The sequence below is a fragment of the Populus euphratica genome, unplaced genomic scaffold (genome assembly GCF_000495115.2).
Source record: "Populus euphratica unplaced genomic scaffold, PopEup_1.0 scaffold50.1, whole genome shotgun sequence".
NCBI lineage: Eukaryota > Viridiplantae > Streptophyta > Magnoliopsida > Malpighiales > Salicaceae > Populus > Populus euphratica.
Window position 1 is genome coordinate 500,456 of NW_011499870.1, and position 18,921 is coordinate 519,376.

Below are 18,921 nucleotides of genomic sequence, written 5' to 3' on the forward strand. Positions count from 1 at the left end.
TCTCTAGTGTAAAAAGCTAATCAATTAGCTTCTTGATTAGTCTCGACTCTTTATCATGTTTAATTTAATATTATTTTTTTTAAATATTTTTTTATTGCCATTCTTTTTATATTAGTTTTTTTTTGTTTTTTAAATAAATTAAAAAATAACATAATAAACACTAACCAAGGAAATAATTAATTAGTTTTTAAAATTAAAAAATTATTTAATTTATTTTATAAGATTATAGAGACTAATTTATAATTTTCTTTTCCTGATATTTTTTTTAAATCAAGTTTAATAGAATAATTCGAGAGATAATAGTGTTTTTAAGAGTGTGGTCAAACCACATTTCTATAAACTTTCAAATCCAAGTTATCTTTGCAAAATACGGGAGCACCCAAAAGAAAGCACGAAACTACAAAGCTCAAACAAATCAATCAATTTGAAGCAAAAGGTAACAAATTTATCTCTCTAAAATGCCCTTTTTTTCTCTAATCTTTTTGTCAACAAAATCTAAACTTTTCTTTATTTTATTGTTCTTGGAACTGAAATTTCAAAACTTTAGTACCATTATTGGGATTAGCATACAGTTTATACTTGTACTTTATGAGGTCTTCAGTGTGAGAAAAGGGCAGTGTTTGATTGTAAAGGAAATCTAGATTTTTATTCATGTTGGAATGGTGGATGTGTAAAGTTTAGGGTTTCTGGACGTTAATTTTGATCCGGGGTTATTCAAATTTGTTAGATTTGTAAAGGGTTTTCGCCTTAGCAGATAAAGTTTGATCTTTGAGGAGAATCGACGCTTGTCTGACCTTTGGTGGATTTTTTCGGTAGTGGAAAAGTTTCATTTGGCATTGCATTGCTGAGTACCTTGCGGTTTTAAAGAGAGGAAGTGGAGGGCTTTGTTATAGATGGGGAGACCATTGTTTTATGAGATTGTGGAAAAGCCTGCTACAAGCTGTATAATAGGAATATGTAGTGCTATATGGTTTTATATACAGAAGAGAAATTTTGGGTACTCTCATGTGGGATTAAGTTATGAAAATGCCATCGAAGGGCACCATTGGAGGATAATAACTTCAGCCTTTTCACATATTAGTGTTATTCATCTTGTTTTCAATATGAGTGCGCTTTGGAGTCTAGGGGTTGTGGAACAGTTGGGGCACATTGGCCTTGGTGTGGCTTATTATCTTCACCATACACTTGTGTTGGTTGTTTTATCTGGGGCACTAGTACTGGGGATGTACCATTTATTGATACAAAGATTTAAGATAGAGTATTTTCGGAGTGTGATGGCTGTTGGGTATTCATGTGTTGTATTTGGGTGGATGACAATTCTTTCTGTGAAGCAACCATCCTCAAAGTTGGATCTTTTTGGATTTCTTTCGCTTCCTATCAGTTTTGCTCCTTTCGAGTCATTGATTTTTACATCAATTATTGTTCCACAAGCGAGTTTTCTTGGCCATTTATCAGGAATTGTTGTTGGATATGCTATTGCATGGGGTTTGATACATGGGATGAACAATTACTGGGCAATATCAATGCTTGGATGGATTGTGCTTGTTTTTGTGGTCAGTTTGAAGTGGTCGGGTGCCTATGATTTTGATTTTCTTGAGATTGAATCTGTTACGGATCCTTCACTGCCTTCTGTGCGGTTTCTTGGAAGTGGTAGAACCTTGCAGACGAGTTCACTGCCAGTTGAAGGTGTTGAAATTGTTTAACCTTCGCCTAAGATCTCATCCCTATTTGTTAACAATGAGCTTTTACTCACTGAATAGGCATCCCCAATACTATTTAATTATCTTCTGTTATGCTGGACCCTTACATTGTGATTTTCCTCATCTTCCTGACCATCAAAAACTCAAGTTGGCACTCCCTTCTGCTGTAGAGTTACTGACTTACAGGTGCATCTTTCTCGTTCAATCATCTGTTAGAATGGTGGATGCGTGTTGCTGTAGACCAATGTGGTTCGAGACATTATCAACCATTGTTGTGCACCCCTGTTCTTTGTTTTTTGTACTGCAGCTTTTCCTCCTTTTGAAATTCTTTGGTCTTCTGATCTCATGATTTTATTTTTGGAGTAGGCTCGATATCATTCAAGAAATGATGAAAAGGAACTTGTTCACGTATCCATAGTAATGCAGTGAAGATATTACACTGTTCTGTATAACTATCAGCTTACAAACAGAACATACTTTTTTGTGTTCAACCTTTTGCGATTCAATTGTAGCTCAACCCTGTGCTTGCATTTCGCAATGTGACCGTTGTTTGACTATGATGCATTAGGTTTTTTTTTTTTTATGAATGCTATTCTTATAGTTATCTAGTGCATTAAATCAATGGCTAGAGCACAAATGCACAGTAGTTGTTTGGATAATGTTTCCTGTTTCATTCTTTCATGGACCACTATACTAGATCTCTACTACATGCAATTAATTATCATATGCAAAGTCACATCCCATTTGGACTTGGAGTCACTGATTCTTACTCAGCTATGGAAAAAATTTGCTGGGAATGTTATGCTTCAATATAGGAATTGGAGGTAGATAAGCTCGGCTTAGTCATTCAAGAAGCACTAGGTTTTGGCAAAAAGAGATAAAACAACGGTTTTGAATGGTAAACAGAACACTTGTCACGGACTCATTTTGCATAGAGAACTTGCCAGCCTTTTTTCTCCTCTACAGTAAAAGGTATCAGAGCTTAAGTTCCCTCCCCGAACCTTGAATTCTAATTGTTGAATGGTGATAATATTGCTGCATTTGTCGTGAAGATTTTGTTCAATGGACATAATTGACAACCATTCTTTACTTCATCAGTCATCTTATTTTCTCTCGTGATTTTCCTCGGGTCCAGCCATCTTCCCGTCCTTAATATCATGCGCTACCTTGGGTTAAAAGAACCCAGAGAGAAGGTAAATTCACCAGCTCACTGTACTGTATCATTCGCTCCAGTTCTTTCTTCACCAGTTCAATTTATCTTCTCAGAACCTAAGTACATAACAGAAATGAAATTGGCAAATTCAACCTAGCTTTTTGTGGAAATAATACTTTTGAACTACAAATGTAACAGAATCAGCTACCAACAAATTTAATATCCTGCAAATAAGTAATATGATTCCTTGGCTGCCCTAACATACAGTTTACTCACAACTACAACAAATCAAAAGAATTAAATGGCATGGCTAGTAGTCGAGCAGTTGACTGCTGTGAACGTTTGATGCTTGTTACCACTTCAATCATTCTCTGACATTTAGATTATTAAGCGACTCCAAGCCGCATCAACGTTGTCCATGAGGAGTATCTGATTCATCTGCAAATGTTATTATGATCACCAGAGGAGAACAGTTAATTTAACTCGTGACCGCATTGATTGGTTAAAAATGGAAAAGTTGATGCCAATGAATAATTCCAGAACCAGCAAGTCAAATAACAATGATAGGAATAGATTATGCACCATAAACTTCCCGCGCTTCTCTTCTATAAAGGCACTGAATGGATTTGCATGTTAGGCAAGTATTGCACGTTTGTAACAGTCCAAACGACGGAAACAAACCAGTCCCTTCTGCTGTAGAGTGACAGACTAACGGGTGCAGCTTTCTCTCTCAGTCCTTTGTTAGAATGGCGGATGCATGTTATTGTAGACCAATGTGGTTTGAGACATTATCAACCATTGTCGTGGACCCCTGTTCTTTGTTTGTTGTACCGCAGCTTTTCTTCCTTTCAGAAATCTTTGGTCTTCTGATCTCATGAATTTATTTTTGGAGTAGGCTCTGTCATTCAAGAAATGATGAAAAGGAATTTTCACTTATCCATAGTAATGCAATGAAGATATTTCTGTTCTGTATAGCTATTAAGCTTAAAAACATGTTCAATCTTTTGCGCTGCATCTGTAGCTCAACTCTCTGCTTGCATGCTGCAATGTGACCATTGTTTGACTATGATGCATATTTTCTTTTTCCTTTTTTTCCTTTTTTGATGAATGCTATGCTTATAGTTATCTATTGCATTAACCAATTGCTAGAGCACAACTGCACACTGGTTGTCTGGATAATGTTTCCTGTTTAATTCTTTATTTGCATGCAATCAATTATCTTATGCAAAGTCACATTCCATTTGGACTTTGGACTCACTGATTCATACTTTAGCTTCGGCAAAAAATTGCTGGGAATGAGATTATGTTTCGATATGGGAATTGGAGGTAGATAAGCTCGACTTTTCAGGAGGCACTAGGGTTTTGCCAAGCTTTCGTTCGACAGTAATAGGTATCAGATTATACAGTCAAAGGGATCGGATGATAAGTCCCCTCCCCTAGCCTTGAATTCTCTTTGTTGAACGGTGATAATATTGTTGCATTCGATATTAAGATTTTATTTAATGAACATAATTGATAACCATTCTTTACTTGAGCAGTCATTTTATCTTCTCTCTTGATTTTCCTCGGGTCCAGCCATCTTCCCGTCTTTAATATTGGGCTTTCAAATCTGCTGAGGGAACAGTTAGTTCAGATGATTTTTGGTGCCTGCTAGATTATGCACTGCTTAGGTTAAAAGAGCCGAAAAAGGTGAAAGTATTACCACAAGAAGCTGTTTGAGAGTCTTTTAGACCAAGCGTCGCCCAACCTCAAACTCAATAATGACCACACTTACATATTTCTTTTATTTTCTGGTACTGTTTGGTGCCTAAAACTGCTTTGATTGAGTTGCCTGAGCCCCACCAACACCAAAGTGATAACTATCAACACAATCCAGATCGGGACATCATATTAAGCCAGATGGAAGGTAAAGTATGGATGGTAAAGTGTGGATCCCAAAAGGCAATAATAGACAGAAGATACCAAAACAGAGATGTTTTTATCACCAAAAAATGCGATGTTGATGATAGTTTGTGGACTGCCAATGATAGCCAAAAAAGGATTGATACACAAGGTTGCAAGTTTTGCCCTGCAATATTCAAGCTGCGTCTATGGACCATCCAAATTAGCCCTTCTTTTATCCCTTTATTTTACAGTTGACCGGAAGTCTAGGGTCTGGGCCACTTATACCATAACCATCGGACTCATTAGTCTAAGAAGGGTCAAATTCAGGATGTAGTTCAAGAAACAGCAAGGTACTAACGGCTACAGCAAGCGGCAGTGAAAGAGCTTCTTTAATCAAGGCACAATGCCAACTCCTCAAGGCAGATTACATTGTGCAGCATCATTCACTCCAGTTCTTTTCTCAGGAAACTTCACCAGTTCAATTTATCTCCTCAGAACCCTAAGTACATAACAGAAATGAAATTGGCAAATTCAACCTAGATTTTTGTGGAAATAATACTTTTGAACTACAAATGTAACAGAATCAGCTATCAACAAATTTAATATCCTGTAAATAAATAATATGATTCACTGACTTCCCGAACACAGTCTGCTCATAACTACATCAAATCAAAAGAATTAAATGGCACCGCTAGTAATCAAGCAGTTGAATGCAGTGAACATTTGATATTTGTTACCACTTCAATAATTCTGTGACATCTAGATTATTAAGCTACTCCAACAGCTGCTTATACACTGTCCATGAGGAGTATCTGATTCATCTGCAAATATTATAATGATCACCAGAGGAAAACTTTTAATATAATTCGTAACCGTATGGATTGGTTAAGAATTAAGAAGTTGATGACAATATATAATTCCAGAACCAGCAAGTCAAATAACAATGATAGGAATAGATTATGCACCATGACAAGTATGTAACTATCTGGAAGTGAAATCATGTGGAAGAAATCTTGTAAAGAACTTGGATGATGAACAAGAGCCTTTTGAACTCTCTCACATAACGAATATCCTAGAGCCATAATCAATCCTTCAAGTTTTGACTAATTGCACAAGAAGCACAGGCAAGTTGAATGCAATTACTGAGACATTTCAACATATGGGAACATTGTTAGTTTCTAGAGTTAAGAGGATATAGTAAATCCAGGAAAAGGTCTTGGAAACAGACAATGTCGACAGACTTTCACCAGGAGGAAATATCTCCAAAGCAAGAACTATTGGGAAGCATATAAGGAGAAAGTGGTGATTGATGATGTTTGCATACTTAGGCAACACAGATAACTTGACAGGGCATAATTGACACAAGGAAGAAAACTCAACTATTTCTATCTGAAAGAAAAAGGAGTGGATGATAACAGATTTGGAGACAAAGGCACTGAATGGATTTGCATGTTACGCAAATAAAGTAACCTTCCACATGATGGAAACAAATCATAAAAGGCATGCATCTTACGTTAAATATTGCCAATTATCTCATGCCAAAAGACATGCTAATGACGAGGTCGCATACAAAGGGCTTCACTAGGCATGCCTGTTGTCTATATGATCTCCTAAGAGATGGTTTTCAATGAATAAAGCCATTATGACATTATAATAGTCTTCCGGTGACGCAAACAATAGATAAAGTTGAAAACTTGAAATCTTTTTTTATGAGCTCACTTTTACATGGCACCAAAACAAACCACAATTTAAACCTTTACTCACTCAAATGTAAAAATACAAAAGTAATTGCAATTCACAACCCTTACCATTTCTTTGAGTCTTCACAGCCCTCTTTTAGCTCAGAAGTTCCATTAACATGGGCTGTGTCAGAGGTAGAACCATTTTCTTGAGCACCTGGTATGGGATGAAGGAGTTGAGAAAATCCCTGGCCAATTGACTTCCATAAGCGTGTCGGCAATGAAGACTGCAAATTATCAGTGTTTCCAAGAGGTGACGGCTCATATAAGGAAGCACAAGCAGGATTTAAGTCAGAAAATCTCAAGGCACCTAAGAGTCGTTCTGGAAGCTCTGACTCGCTTTGACCCTCAATGACAAAAGCTAGGTCAACAGTCAACATTGAGATGTAACCAAATGCCAAATGAACTATTGCACTTGCAACCATTGAAGATCCAATATCCACATCAACTTCCAAAAAATGTTCATCGAGACAGTACTTGCAGGAAAGGGCACGCCCAATTATGCACACAGCCTGCTCTCCAACTGCCTTTCTTACTATCCAGGGGCCTTTGACAATGTTGGCAATCAGTTTAAGCCTTGAGTTTCTAAACCCGTCATCACCTTTCAAGAACTGGTCCATTAAAGATCCCTCTGGAATTGGTTCTGTGCCTACGAAATAAGCCACAGCGCTATAGTTTTCCTTGCCGGGAACTTGTAGATTAAACGCCCAAACAAAAGGCTTATCACCATTTGGAAAAGCTTCATCAATGACCTTCCTTACACGGCTTTTACGATTTTTTAGAACCTCTGTAATCTTTGTAGAACCTTTGATCCAGTCAAATCCAAGAGGCTTTAAAAGAGATTCACCACCAGGGATTTTAACCTTGGTTGTCAAATACTTTGGACCTCTTACCATGAAACATTCTCCAGGTGGAGACGCCCAGCCATTTGAACAATTATATGGATCAAGTAGTGGAACAGCTCCCTCTGATTTTACCCTCTCTATCCATTGATGCTCACTATCACCAGGGATAGCCATATGGTTCTGTTTGGCATAAACATATCAGATAACCAAAAGTGACAAAACAAAAGCAACAATGGGAAACATCAAACATATGCAATCAGTGGCAATATTATATATTATACGCAAGCTCTTGCCAGATATGTGTTGCTAAACACACCCTCACCTCATAAAACAAAAAATATATTGAAATAACTAAAGACTAATTGGTCAACCCATCAAAACATAACCAAATCTAATTTCAGAGTCAAGAATCTTCATATCACATTATCATCAAATTTAGTTACTAATTTTTCTCTCTAAAAGGCTCGTCTTTGAGGTTTTATTAACCTGAACAAGCATTTAATATTCAAGGACTAATTACTAATCCTAGCTATCAACATGTTTAAGTGATTAGGTTTGGTGCATACAGTTATATTGAGAGAATATCCACGGGCAATTGTTTCCATATCTACATCTCTTACATGAAAACAAATTCAAACATAAGAACCAGATGCACAACACTAGTCACCATAATTAAAACCAGCAAAGAAACCCCATCAAACCCAATTTCACTGTATTTGCAAAAGAAACTGAACTACACCACACCAATTACGACCAAAACAGCAAAAAATTCAACAAATCATAAAAACCAAAACCAAAACCAAAAACGAAAACGAAAACGAAAACCAAAAGAGCCACCTTTAAACATAACAACCACACAAGTAAGCATGTCATTTATCTACCCAAGAGTAAATTTAGCAAGAAACCCACGAAGGGTAGCTACAAAACCCTACAAGATTTGTAACAAAAACATAAATCTTTCAGTAACTAAACCCCAGAATCCAGAAAATTAGAACGCCAAAGAAATTAAGTAAAAAAGCGATTAAGACCATAAAGTTCTAACCTTTTTGTAGAGAAAAAAAAGGGCCACTCAAATAATCAATTTTTCTTTAAAAACCCAAATTAGATACAGAGACATAAATCAGGAATAAAGGTTTTGTCTGCCTTGGCTAAAACTAAAGTAGTTTGCTTTTTGTTGCTCTTGATGTTTCTGACGAAGTTAAACAGGTGCCCTGTTTGTTATTTACTGGCAACTGGTTAGATCAGTGGATAGTGGATATTTGAGAATGAGAGGGGCAAGTATGAGAGTTTTTTTTAAACTTAGCACATTTAATTTAATTTTTCAGAAATCACATTAAAAAAAATATTTAGAAAAATAATATAGATTTACTGGTGGTGGTAGATGTTATATACAACTTGTTTAAATTATTAAATGACATGCAAAACATTACAAAAAAAGAAGATAAAAAACTAAAAAAAATCTTAGAAATTTATTGAAATAACAAAAATAACAGCATTAATATCATAAAAAATTTAAATAAAATAAATTTAATAATATAAAAAAACTATTAATAGAGACCAACATCAACTACACAAGCTGTCTAAAATTAATAAGAACTCACTTGTTTTTTGAATTGTTTTATTGAGATTTTTTGATGATATTAATAATATTGTTATTAAAATTTCAATTCTCCCTCTAAAATCCTTTTCCCTGTGCTTTCTTTTTTCTACCTCCTCTCTCCTTATTTCAATTTATTTTAGGTCATTTAATATTTTAAAAGAGTTGCAAGTTATCATATGCAATTAATTAAAATATGCTATTTTCTTAAATATTTTATAAATTATATTATTTCTCTATTTTTTTGTGGTCAACTATGCTCATGTACACAAAAAAACTATGTATGATATGAGAGAGATACTGGATAAACCAGTATCAAGTACCTGCTGACAGATTTTGTGTTATTGACCAATCAAAAAAGCTCCACGTCTCCTGGAGCTGCTTTGATGATCTCAAGTACTTAGTTTTTCGTCGCAAAATACAGTTTCATCCTCGAAGTTTTATAGAAATGTTATTTTGTTTTCATGTTTATTTTATAAGAAAAGATATCTTTGATCAAATTTCGAGTATTGAGACTGTGTTCTTTTTTTAATTAATAAATCCATAAAATATTTATATGCTATCTATTTTTTAGAAATTTCTTAGTATAACTTAGTTTATAATTTTTTTTTAAATAATTATAAATCTCTTTAGACCATCACAATTATCCCTCAATGAGTGCGAATAATATCATTATTTGTCAAAGAAGAAATCCGCAGGCAAACTAATCTTCTTTCTTCTCCTAAAAGAAGAAATTGATCAAGAGATTGTATTTGAAAGTTGAGAGTTTCACATTTTTTGCGGCTTAAATACTTTATTTGGTGTAAATAAATATCAAAGCTACAACGCATTCACATATATTTACAATTTTAGTAATTGAAAATGCATACTTATAAGGTTTAAGATATGAGTTAATTTGGATTAATTTAAATTTTTTTAAATTTACTAAAATGTTTGAAATAATATTATTTTAATAAAAAAATTAAATTTATAAATCAGAATAATACTAGTATAAAATAAGCACTTTTAATTTCTTTTCTTCTATATTTTTTTTAAGAACATATATAGTTATATGCAAAACTAATAAAAAAATTCAAGATTGCACGGAATGAAAAGACAATAGTGTCACTAAAGACAATAATGTCACTAGAATGAGTATTGTGAATGTGTTTTGTATTATAATGAATGCTATTTTTGAAAAGTATTTTTTTACTAGAAAATATATTAAAATAATTATTTTAATTTTGAATATTAGTATATCAAAATTATTTAAAAAATCAAAAACCCATTATTGTAATGCTTTTTAAAGACAAATAAACTTTTAAAAAACATCAAAAAACAAAAACTATCACAATCCCAAAAAGCTTTGTTTGCTACAAGGTGGAAATTAACTAGCAAGCAAAAGAATTCCCCTATACGAAACCTTAACTAGGAAACCAAAGCAAAGAAGAACCCGTATCTCTTCTATTGTCTTTCTCAAATTAAATTTGGTGACCACAAACTCACTTTTGAACGTGTTGGAATCAATCTGCAATTGAAAGCAACAAAGCTTGGAGTGTGGGCAAACGCATAAAGTTCTATACACCATGACGTGTCCACTTCTGTCTTAATTTATGTTTTCGGATCATCCAAAAACGAACTTCTGCCTTGAGAATATAATAGTCTCATAATCTAGGAACTTCATGACTTCAGAAAACAATGGATCATCCTTGTAAAACACCAATTCTGTTTCAGGTTCGATGACAAGCATTGTCGCCCATGATTCGGCTACGACATATTCCTTCATTAGCCATTCCTCTGTAGGGCTCAAGCTAGCATGCATAGTGACCATAACAAAAGAAGATGGAGTCCCTAGAAACCCTAATATTTATCCACTAATTGTCATCACTACAAAGAAATGGAGGCAGTGAGATATTTGATCTAAATTGCTCTGATCTTCCGAAATTGAAGGCATATAGGGCTAGCACAGGATTATCTCTTCCACTAACAAGCCAATGAAAAGATCCATTCGCAGAGCCATTGGAAGACTCCCATTTGAATCTGTTCCAATCACCAGGAGGCAATCCCTGGTTTGCAAACAGCTTGCAAAACGGTATCTTCAGCTTTCGAATCACAGAGCATTCTAACAGCCTTAAACCAGTTAGTCCCATGATCGTACCCAAGTCCACATAGATTGTAATCCGAATGCCTTAATTCCCTCATCTCAGAGAGTCAGCAAGAGGTGGAAGACTCGTACAATCCCATGTAATCAGATTAAACACATGCATGTAAAGGTTGCGATAATCATTGTTCTTTCTAACATAGACAACAAACCAAGCAATTGCATGAATTGAAGAAATAGAACCCAACCGTTCCTCGAAATCTCCATTTGGGCTTGCATCATGCATAGCTAAATAAATGCCTGATTTGATAAAACCTAGTCAAATCCTGAGCCTTGCCTGAATTAATTTTAAATTAAGTTTTAAAATTATAAAAATAACTGTTTTTTTAATTTTTATATGTTTTTTACTTGAATAATTTATAAATTAAGATTTTTTTACAAAGAAATTTTAGACAAGAGAAATAATAAATAGTGTTTTTAGAGGTTTGTCCATATCCTTTTTATTTTTTAAATACATAAATTTCCTCTAAAATTATATTAAAAAATATTTTTTAATCTCTTTTTTTTTCCAATCAACATATTATTATCTCTATTTTTTTTCCTATAACCACACTACCAAGTCTTTTCTTTCTCAGAACCGTATTAAATGCTATCAAATGATATGCTTGGGCGAGACTGCTCCACGAGATCCCAACTACGTTTCGTATCAATCCTCCCTTACGACATGCTTCAAGGGATATTTTGAAAGCCCCCAATCGCAAGTCTCCAACAATATTGCAGGTCTGTTTGCAAGTTCTGGCGGCAGGCAACTATAGATCCTGGTCTTACGAAAGCTCACCGGTTAACAAGATCATCCTACAAGCTCATAATCTGTGCGAACAATATTATACTGAACAGTTCAAACTTCATGCATCTAGAAAGTAAAAATTTGTGAATTTTTCAGTCTTCACGTGGATGGCCTGTGCTTTTGACTGGCCCTAAAAGTGTTCTAGTTTTGGAGGGCCGAAACTGTCCCAAGAATACACTTCTTTTTACTCGATGGTAGGTGTCACGGGGTAATTTTTCGCTACGCGAATAAACCCGTGCGGCAGCCTAGTCCCTCGCTAGACTCAGCCTTCCCTCGTTTATCCACTCGTGTTTGCCTATTAACTAAGTGTTTCCCTCACCCGAGAAGTTTCCCCACTTTCCCATGTTAAAGACAAGCGGAATACACAAGTAGAATTGCTCTTAACCAAGCACACTGAGATTACAAGAATACCTCTCAACCTTTATTTATCTCATCAACAAAGGATTACACAACGTGTGCTATGCACAGAATTCGCATGCTACACCAACAAGTTTACATACGTTATTTCCTCTCTATGCATTCTATTCTCTATGTATTCTCCCTATACAACAAAGAATTATCATCACCATTTATAGCCAAGTATGTGAGCTGCAGGGCACCTCCATGATCCCCATATTTCAGGACATAATAGGTACTTACTCCCCCATGATCCCCATGATCATTTGTGGCTCACCCATATCCCCATTTCCAGGATATAGTGGAGAACTTCCTCCCCCATGTGCTTCATGATTTCAGCAACTTGGAAACACCCCAGTTATGCTCCCACTTTCTGCATGCTTGCCTGGCAGCTCCATCTGCCAGCTCTAGCTTCATCTGCTGCTAAATCACCCACATGCCTTGGACAGTCCATCGTCCTAGTTTTAGATCTTGCTAAGTCAAGCCCCTGACTTACGCAAGCTCTCGTGCGCTGCTGAGTGCGCACCCTGGGTACGGTCGCCAAATACTGCGATGCCAAATCCGCATCTGCGTGCAGACCCCCATGTCTGCGCTGCCGAATGCACATCTACGTGCAGGCTGCCCAATCTTGCACTGCCCCATCCGCTTCTGCGTGCAGGCCCCAAATCCTGCGCTGCCGAATTCACAACTGCGTGCAGGCCCCAATCTTGCATTGCCAAATTCGCTTCTGCGTGCAGGCCCCAATTCCTGCGCTGCCGAATTCGCATCTGCGTGCAGGCCCCAATTCCTTCGCTGCCGAATTCGCAACTGCGTGCAGGCCCCAATGTTTGCACTGCCGCATTCGCATCTGCGTGCAAGCTAGCCAAATCTTGCGCTGCCGAATTCCTATCTGCGCGCAAGCTCCCAGTGTCTGCGCTGCTGAATTCCTTGACAGCCCCAATTCTCGTCCGCCCATATCCCAGACGAGTTTTCCTGTCTCGCTTGGACATTCCATCGCCAAGCCCATAGACATCACCAATCCGTGCTGCCGCATTCCTCGACAGCCCCAGTCCTCGCCAGCCTATGCCCCTGACGAGTTTCCTTGTCTGGCTTGAACATTCCATCGCCAAGCCCATGTTTGTCAACATCCTGCGCTACCCCGCATTTCTCGACAGCCCCAGTTCTCGCCAGCCTATGCCACTGACGAGTCTTCCATTCTGGCTTGGACATTCCATCGTCAAGCCTAGCATTCTGTGCTGCCGATGTTTCCTTTTACAAACTAAAATATAAATTTAAAATCTGAAGGATTAAATTACACTTGTCCAATCTAATATAATCCATGTCTTTTTGACTAAGCCAGGGACCATGCCTTCCCATAAAAGCAGGCACCAGACTTCGGTGACGCTCTCTTCCCCGTCTGCCTAACTGTAACACCTTCCCATAAAAGCAGGCACCAGGCTTCGGTGACGCTCTCTTCCCCGTCTGCCTGCCCCTTCCTTAAGCATCCACTTGACAATAATTTTCTCTGAGTTTTGTCATATATGCATTCTCATGGAATCCACGAGGCCAATATAAAAGCATTCTTGTCACGCTCAAAACCCTTGAATTATATGGTGTCACCAACTCAGCAAATATGGAAATGCATGTACTGGTTCCATTTGACTATTCTTGCACACATCTCGGCTCCAACCTTCCATGAATATTATATACTTTCCTTGAATTATATGGTGTCACCAACTCAGCAAATATTATTTCTTTTTTATGGGATTAAGTGTTGAGTTTCTAAAATTTTTATGTTATTCTTTTAAAAAAGCAATCGTAATCCTTACAGCATCCCTTCGAAACTAAGGCATGCCGGCTTAACCTTGTCCTATACTTGACAATTGACATTTGCCCACCTACCGCCGATCACCACCATCGAACTTGGGCTCATCGTCTCCCTCTTATTTTTTTCTGAGGGGAATATGCCATTTAGCCAGGGCCCTTATCTAGCAGGTCTTCGATGAGGCGGTGCTATAGGAAGACTTGCAAGTTTTTTGGCATCAATTTCAAAACATATATATTTATGCATTATCAAACATACAACTGGCTTCGGATTTCTACAATAAAATGAGTAATCGAATACAGAAAATCTAACATTTAGTTTTTATTCGGTCTTCAGCCCAATTTTTCGGCCGTACTTTGCAAACTTGGATCACTCCTAGGGTGATCTGGCATCAGGCGCATAATCTCTATCACAAAATCTCTCACAACAATGGCAGGTCGTAAACCTGGAACTAGAGGGATCATAAAAAATTAACCACAAAGATCAACTGGCACATGCATTTTGTTTCATTTTAGATATGTGCAAAGACAATTCAAGTTTTCCCTGTGGCAAGCAATTCCATTGAGGGCTGCTTTAGTTTTGATGCAAACTTGCATACAGATGCACTTTCAATGGAGACATTGAGGAATCCAAACAAGCCCTCACGGATGAGGGTGGCCATTCAAGGATGAAGACTAATATTATAAATTGGACCCAAGTTCGCCAATGGAAAGCCAGGGTGCTGCTACAATGATGATGCCTCGATAGGTTTTACGAAAACTGGTACTGGTAAAGGTACAATGCACTACAGTTTTTTGTCTGTCCAACCCTAAAGGTTAGAAAAAAAGAAAAAGGCAAGCACCTATAAATCTATTTGCACCAAGGAACTGTATGAAAATCAAGACAAATAAAAATGGATTCATTGAAATTTCTGGGCTTATTCAGTCATACAAGCCTTCCTGCTCCCATACATCAACAAGAAAATCCACCATTTCCTGCCATTTGAATCCAATAAGCAGTGGGGAATAGTGAACTAGATTTCCAAACAATAAAGCAGAAACCTGAGAGGGAAGGGACTTACAGCAAGAGGGACAGGTCGAGCAAACGGCTTGTTACTCCCAAGTAGACTCTCGTAGGTGGCATTCCAACTGCAAAACATAAGAGTAAAGAAAACATGAGCTGACAAAAGGCAAATAAGAATGCTATAACATAATTGCAGACAAAAAATTCCAGAAGGATGTTGTTGCGAGGGTTCTAGCTGGACAAATTACTCCTCTTGAAAGGGCTGTCTGATAGACAAATTCCACAAAGGTGTTGTTGCATTTGCTATAGATAGACCTCACAAGGACACAATCTAAAATGTGATTAGCTAAGAATTTGAAAGTCAAGCCACCATCAAAACATGGAAAATCTCATGTTAGTATTTGGAATTTCATATAATTAACTTGCAGCATGGACCGCCCAAACTAAGAAAATTGCAAGAAAATCACGGTATTTAAATGGTTCCATGCCAACAAATTAGTGCTTCACATACTGAGGCATCAAATGCAAAGAAAGATATTTCACCTTATTGTAGGCTCTCGAACTTGCTTCCTGTTCTGAGTCTTTTTATTTCCAAGCCATTGCTGCCTTGTTTGGTTCCAGAGAAGAAGACCTACAGTCAATACTGCTTCTGTTATTGGGATACTTCACTTGAAGGATGCCTTGGTAAAGAGAAGGGCGAAATGAAAGGAAAGAAGAAAAGGACTTGCAAAATTCCTGAACACACACAGAACAGCAAAACTCATATGAAGGCTGTAACAGCCCGTAGCCTTGTTACAATTAAGCCAAGTTCCAAGTGGAAAAAAAGGCTAAAGTGGCATGTTAATTGAGAACTCCGCAGAAGTGCACATTACACACAGAGCAGGCAATAATCAACTTAAGCAAAATATTTGGCCAGTAAAAGACTTGAACTTGCCACGATTAACAAATTCAGAAGAGTTGCTAGTGCTTCCAGCATTACTGGGATCAAGCTGCTGGTTTAATGTGCTAATTGATGAAAGGCTTCCTTGGGAATGCATTGTACTATTCTCCATATCACCAGCACTAGTGCTCCAAAAATCGTTTGATTTGCTTGACTTTTTTACTAATCGTTTTTGAACTCTCAGTCCCTTTGATGACGCATCTATCGCAACAATTGTTGGGGTTTTAGCACAGCATCCAAAACAACCTCTGCTCTGTTACAAATCAGGATTCACCGCAGATATGATTAGCACCAGCTATCAATACTTCGATGCTCAAATGTTCCAGTGGAGGTAAAAAAACGTTGAAGCACCGAAAAAGAAGAAATGTAAAAGAACTATAAGATAGAAATGAATCATACCCTCCCCAACAAAAGCAAAATAAAGAAGATAGCCTTCAACATTATTCTAAGAAATAAAAAATCAATTTCAGACTTGCAAATGAACCATCCAATAATTCACTCAAAACATAAGCAAAGCTTATTATAATAAACAGCAACAAAAAAGGGTGACCTAGTCAATATACAGAGGGTACTGTGCAATAGTTGCAAATTGATTTGCAGGAAAAGAACAATGACATCAAATTATTTTAATTGTTCACCTGATGATGAGCACAGATACCAACCAAGGTAAAATTCTAAAAAAAGAGCCAGCCAGACGAAGTATCTGAAAAGAATCATGGATCTTGCATATCTGATTACTTATTTTGCTACAATATTGAGTCGACAAAACAACTTTTTTATAATTTCCTAGGAAACAATGTACAAAAGAACATTCAGCATTTACAGAAACCTTCCATGATAGAAAGCTCTCATCACCATAATTTACTAGTGCCTTTTTTGAAAAAAAAAAAACAAAGAAATAAAGAAGAACATTTAGAGAAACAAAAGAAGAAAAAAGAGAAAAGGAAAGAATCATAGATGTAGAAATATGATACATCTTCTGGATAATTCAAGGCTGTGACTAAATATTGACGGAGCTAAAGGGAAAAAAAATATTCAGAAACATCTGCAGGTACATAATCCATCAAAACAAACAGAACACATAATCATTCATCAGAAAAGACACAAACTTGACCATTCAAATACCCTTGACATGAAATCAGTTCACACCACAGTTCTAAACATGGCGCACGTACAAATTTCTAAACATATATAAACACTCTCATAATACAAGCATCGCGTGATTCCACATTAAACCATTAGTTCATTTCTCAGCTAATACTATAAAGAAGAAGAAGAAGAAACAGGTAAATAAAACAATGAAATAATCTCCTCACAACAGATAAATAAAACAATGAAATAATCTCCTCACATTGAAAACAGCCTTGCATTTTCTCTTAAAAGATTCCATCCCCAAAAGCAAAAGAGCACGAAAATAAGCCCCGGAAAACACTGCAAATGAACAAAAATGTTTCTTCCCAAAGCTTCTCCCAGTTTGAGTCAAGAAAGAACACCTAGAATACATACCTCCTACAAAAAAAGAAAAAAACAAATCCTATTCAAAAGAACAGCCCTGTGTATACTATATCCAATTAGCCATTACTTCAAGGAAAGAATGGCAAATCTGAAAAGCCACTAAATGCTTCTATTGTTCACTCCACATAAAGCTCGCTTACAAGACAAGCAAACAGAACAACATAAGATTCCAAACCTTTTTTTAAAAAAAAAAGACAAGTCAAACCACACAGACATCTTAAAATCCATGTATTCCAGTGACCCAGAAAGCTAGGCAAACCAAAATATACAAAAGAAGAAGAAGTGCCCCTTCCCCATCAAGTGTCAATATTTGTAAAAAGCTTCAGCTTTTACTAATAAACGCAGTTTTCAACAGTTCTTCTTGTCTTTAATTTTCCTGAAAGACTTTCAAGAAAAATGAAAAATTCTCCACAAACTAAACAAACATGTGTTATAATGTATAACAAATAAAAAAATTTCGCGAAAACTGAAAAAATTATAACAGGCCGGCCGCCCTGTATTATTAAGGGAATCAAAAAACTTACCCCATGCATGCAAAGAGATGACAGATCCAAGGAGGAAGAAGTCCACACAATCGCATTTACAAGCGTGACAAGATAGGATTTTGCTGCCAAAAGCTGAATCCAGGAAGGAGAGGACTATCAATCCTGCACCCATAATTAAAAAAAAATAAAATCAATTTCCAAAAAAAAATTGAAAAGAAATAATGGGTTTGGTATGATTACCTAAAAAATGGCATGACTTAATTGGATAAGAAAATTGATTGATGGGTTTTACTCTCCTTCCTGGAAACAAATTGCCCCCCCTCTGGTTATTGATTGAACCAAAGGGTTCTGTGTCTCCGTTTTTTTTTGCCCCCCCTGCTTTTTTCTTGTTTTGCCACAAGAGGGCTGGTTTTGGGGGATGGAGTAGGTTAAAGTTTATCCGTGGCAGTAAAATATGCAATGTTTGGTACACCTGATTTCTGTACTCTTTAATCACCGTTCAGATTTTGATGATTTAATGGGGCCCACGGAAGGACGCTGCTAATTGGCTGCAACTGCAGCAGCCAGTGCACTCTTGTTACTGCCGTGCAACCTGCGTTGCCTCGCAACCAAAACATCACGCTACTGAATGCTATTTTTAAATATATTTATTTTAAAATTAATTTTAATTTTTTAAATAATTTTAATATGCTCGTATTAAAATAAAAACAATATTTTTATATATTTTTTAAATAAAAATACTTTTATAAAACATATTTCACCACAATATTTTACACGTATGAAATGAAAATCAATCATGTTCTTTGTTGCGGAGCAACTTGTAGGTATATCACAATACTAAAAAATGCATGAATATTTGTTTTTATATTACAATCTATTTTTTGAATTATATATTTTTTAAAAAGTATTAAATTAATAATTTTAGATGTTTTTA

General features: G+C 36.4%; 3 protein-coding genes across 3 annotated transcripts; 1 reads left to right on the forward strand and 2 right to left on the reverse strand.

The window, feature by feature from the left end:
- Positions 1 to 341: 341 nt before the first annotated feature.
- On the forward strand, positions 342 to 2,191 carry LOC105127042 (rhomboid protein 2-like). Its single transcript, XM_011028143.1, has one exon. It carries the CDS (start codon positions 894 to 896, stop codon positions 1,701 to 1,703), a length of 810 nt encoding a protein of 269 aa, XP_011026445.1. The 5' UTR covers positions 342 to 893; the 3' UTR covers positions 1,704 to 2,191.
- A 3,063-nt stretch (positions 2,192 to 5,254) lies between these two features.
- On the reverse strand, positions 5,255 to 8,606 carry LOC105127043 (protein ENHANCED DISEASE RESISTANCE 2-like). Its single transcript, XM_011028145.1, has 3 exons — positions 8,364 to 8,606; positions 6,546 to 7,501; positions 5,255 to 5,558 (listed from the first exon to the last, which is right to left on the reverse strand). Coding segments are annotated over exons 2-3 (951 nt in total). The 5' UTR covers positions 7,496 to 7,501; positions 8,364 to 8,606; the 3' UTR covers positions 5,255 to 5,557.
- A 6,093-nt stretch (positions 8,607 to 14,699) lies between these two features.
- On the reverse strand, positions 14,700 to 18,414 carry LOC105127044 (uncharacterized). Its single transcript, XM_011028146.1, has 6 exons — positions 18,228 to 18,414; positions 18,027 to 18,149; positions 15,982 to 16,235; positions 15,591 to 15,678; positions 15,106 to 15,172; positions 14,700 to 15,019 (listed from the first exon to the last, which is right to left on the reverse strand). Exons 2-6 carry the CDS (start codon positions 18,080 to 18,082, stop codon positions 14,966 to 14,968), a joined length of 519 nt encoding a protein of 172 aa, XP_011026448.1. The 5' UTR covers positions 18,083 to 18,149; positions 18,228 to 18,414; the 3' UTR covers positions 14,700 to 14,965.
- Between the last annotated feature and the right edge of the window lie 507 nt (positions 18,415 to 18,921).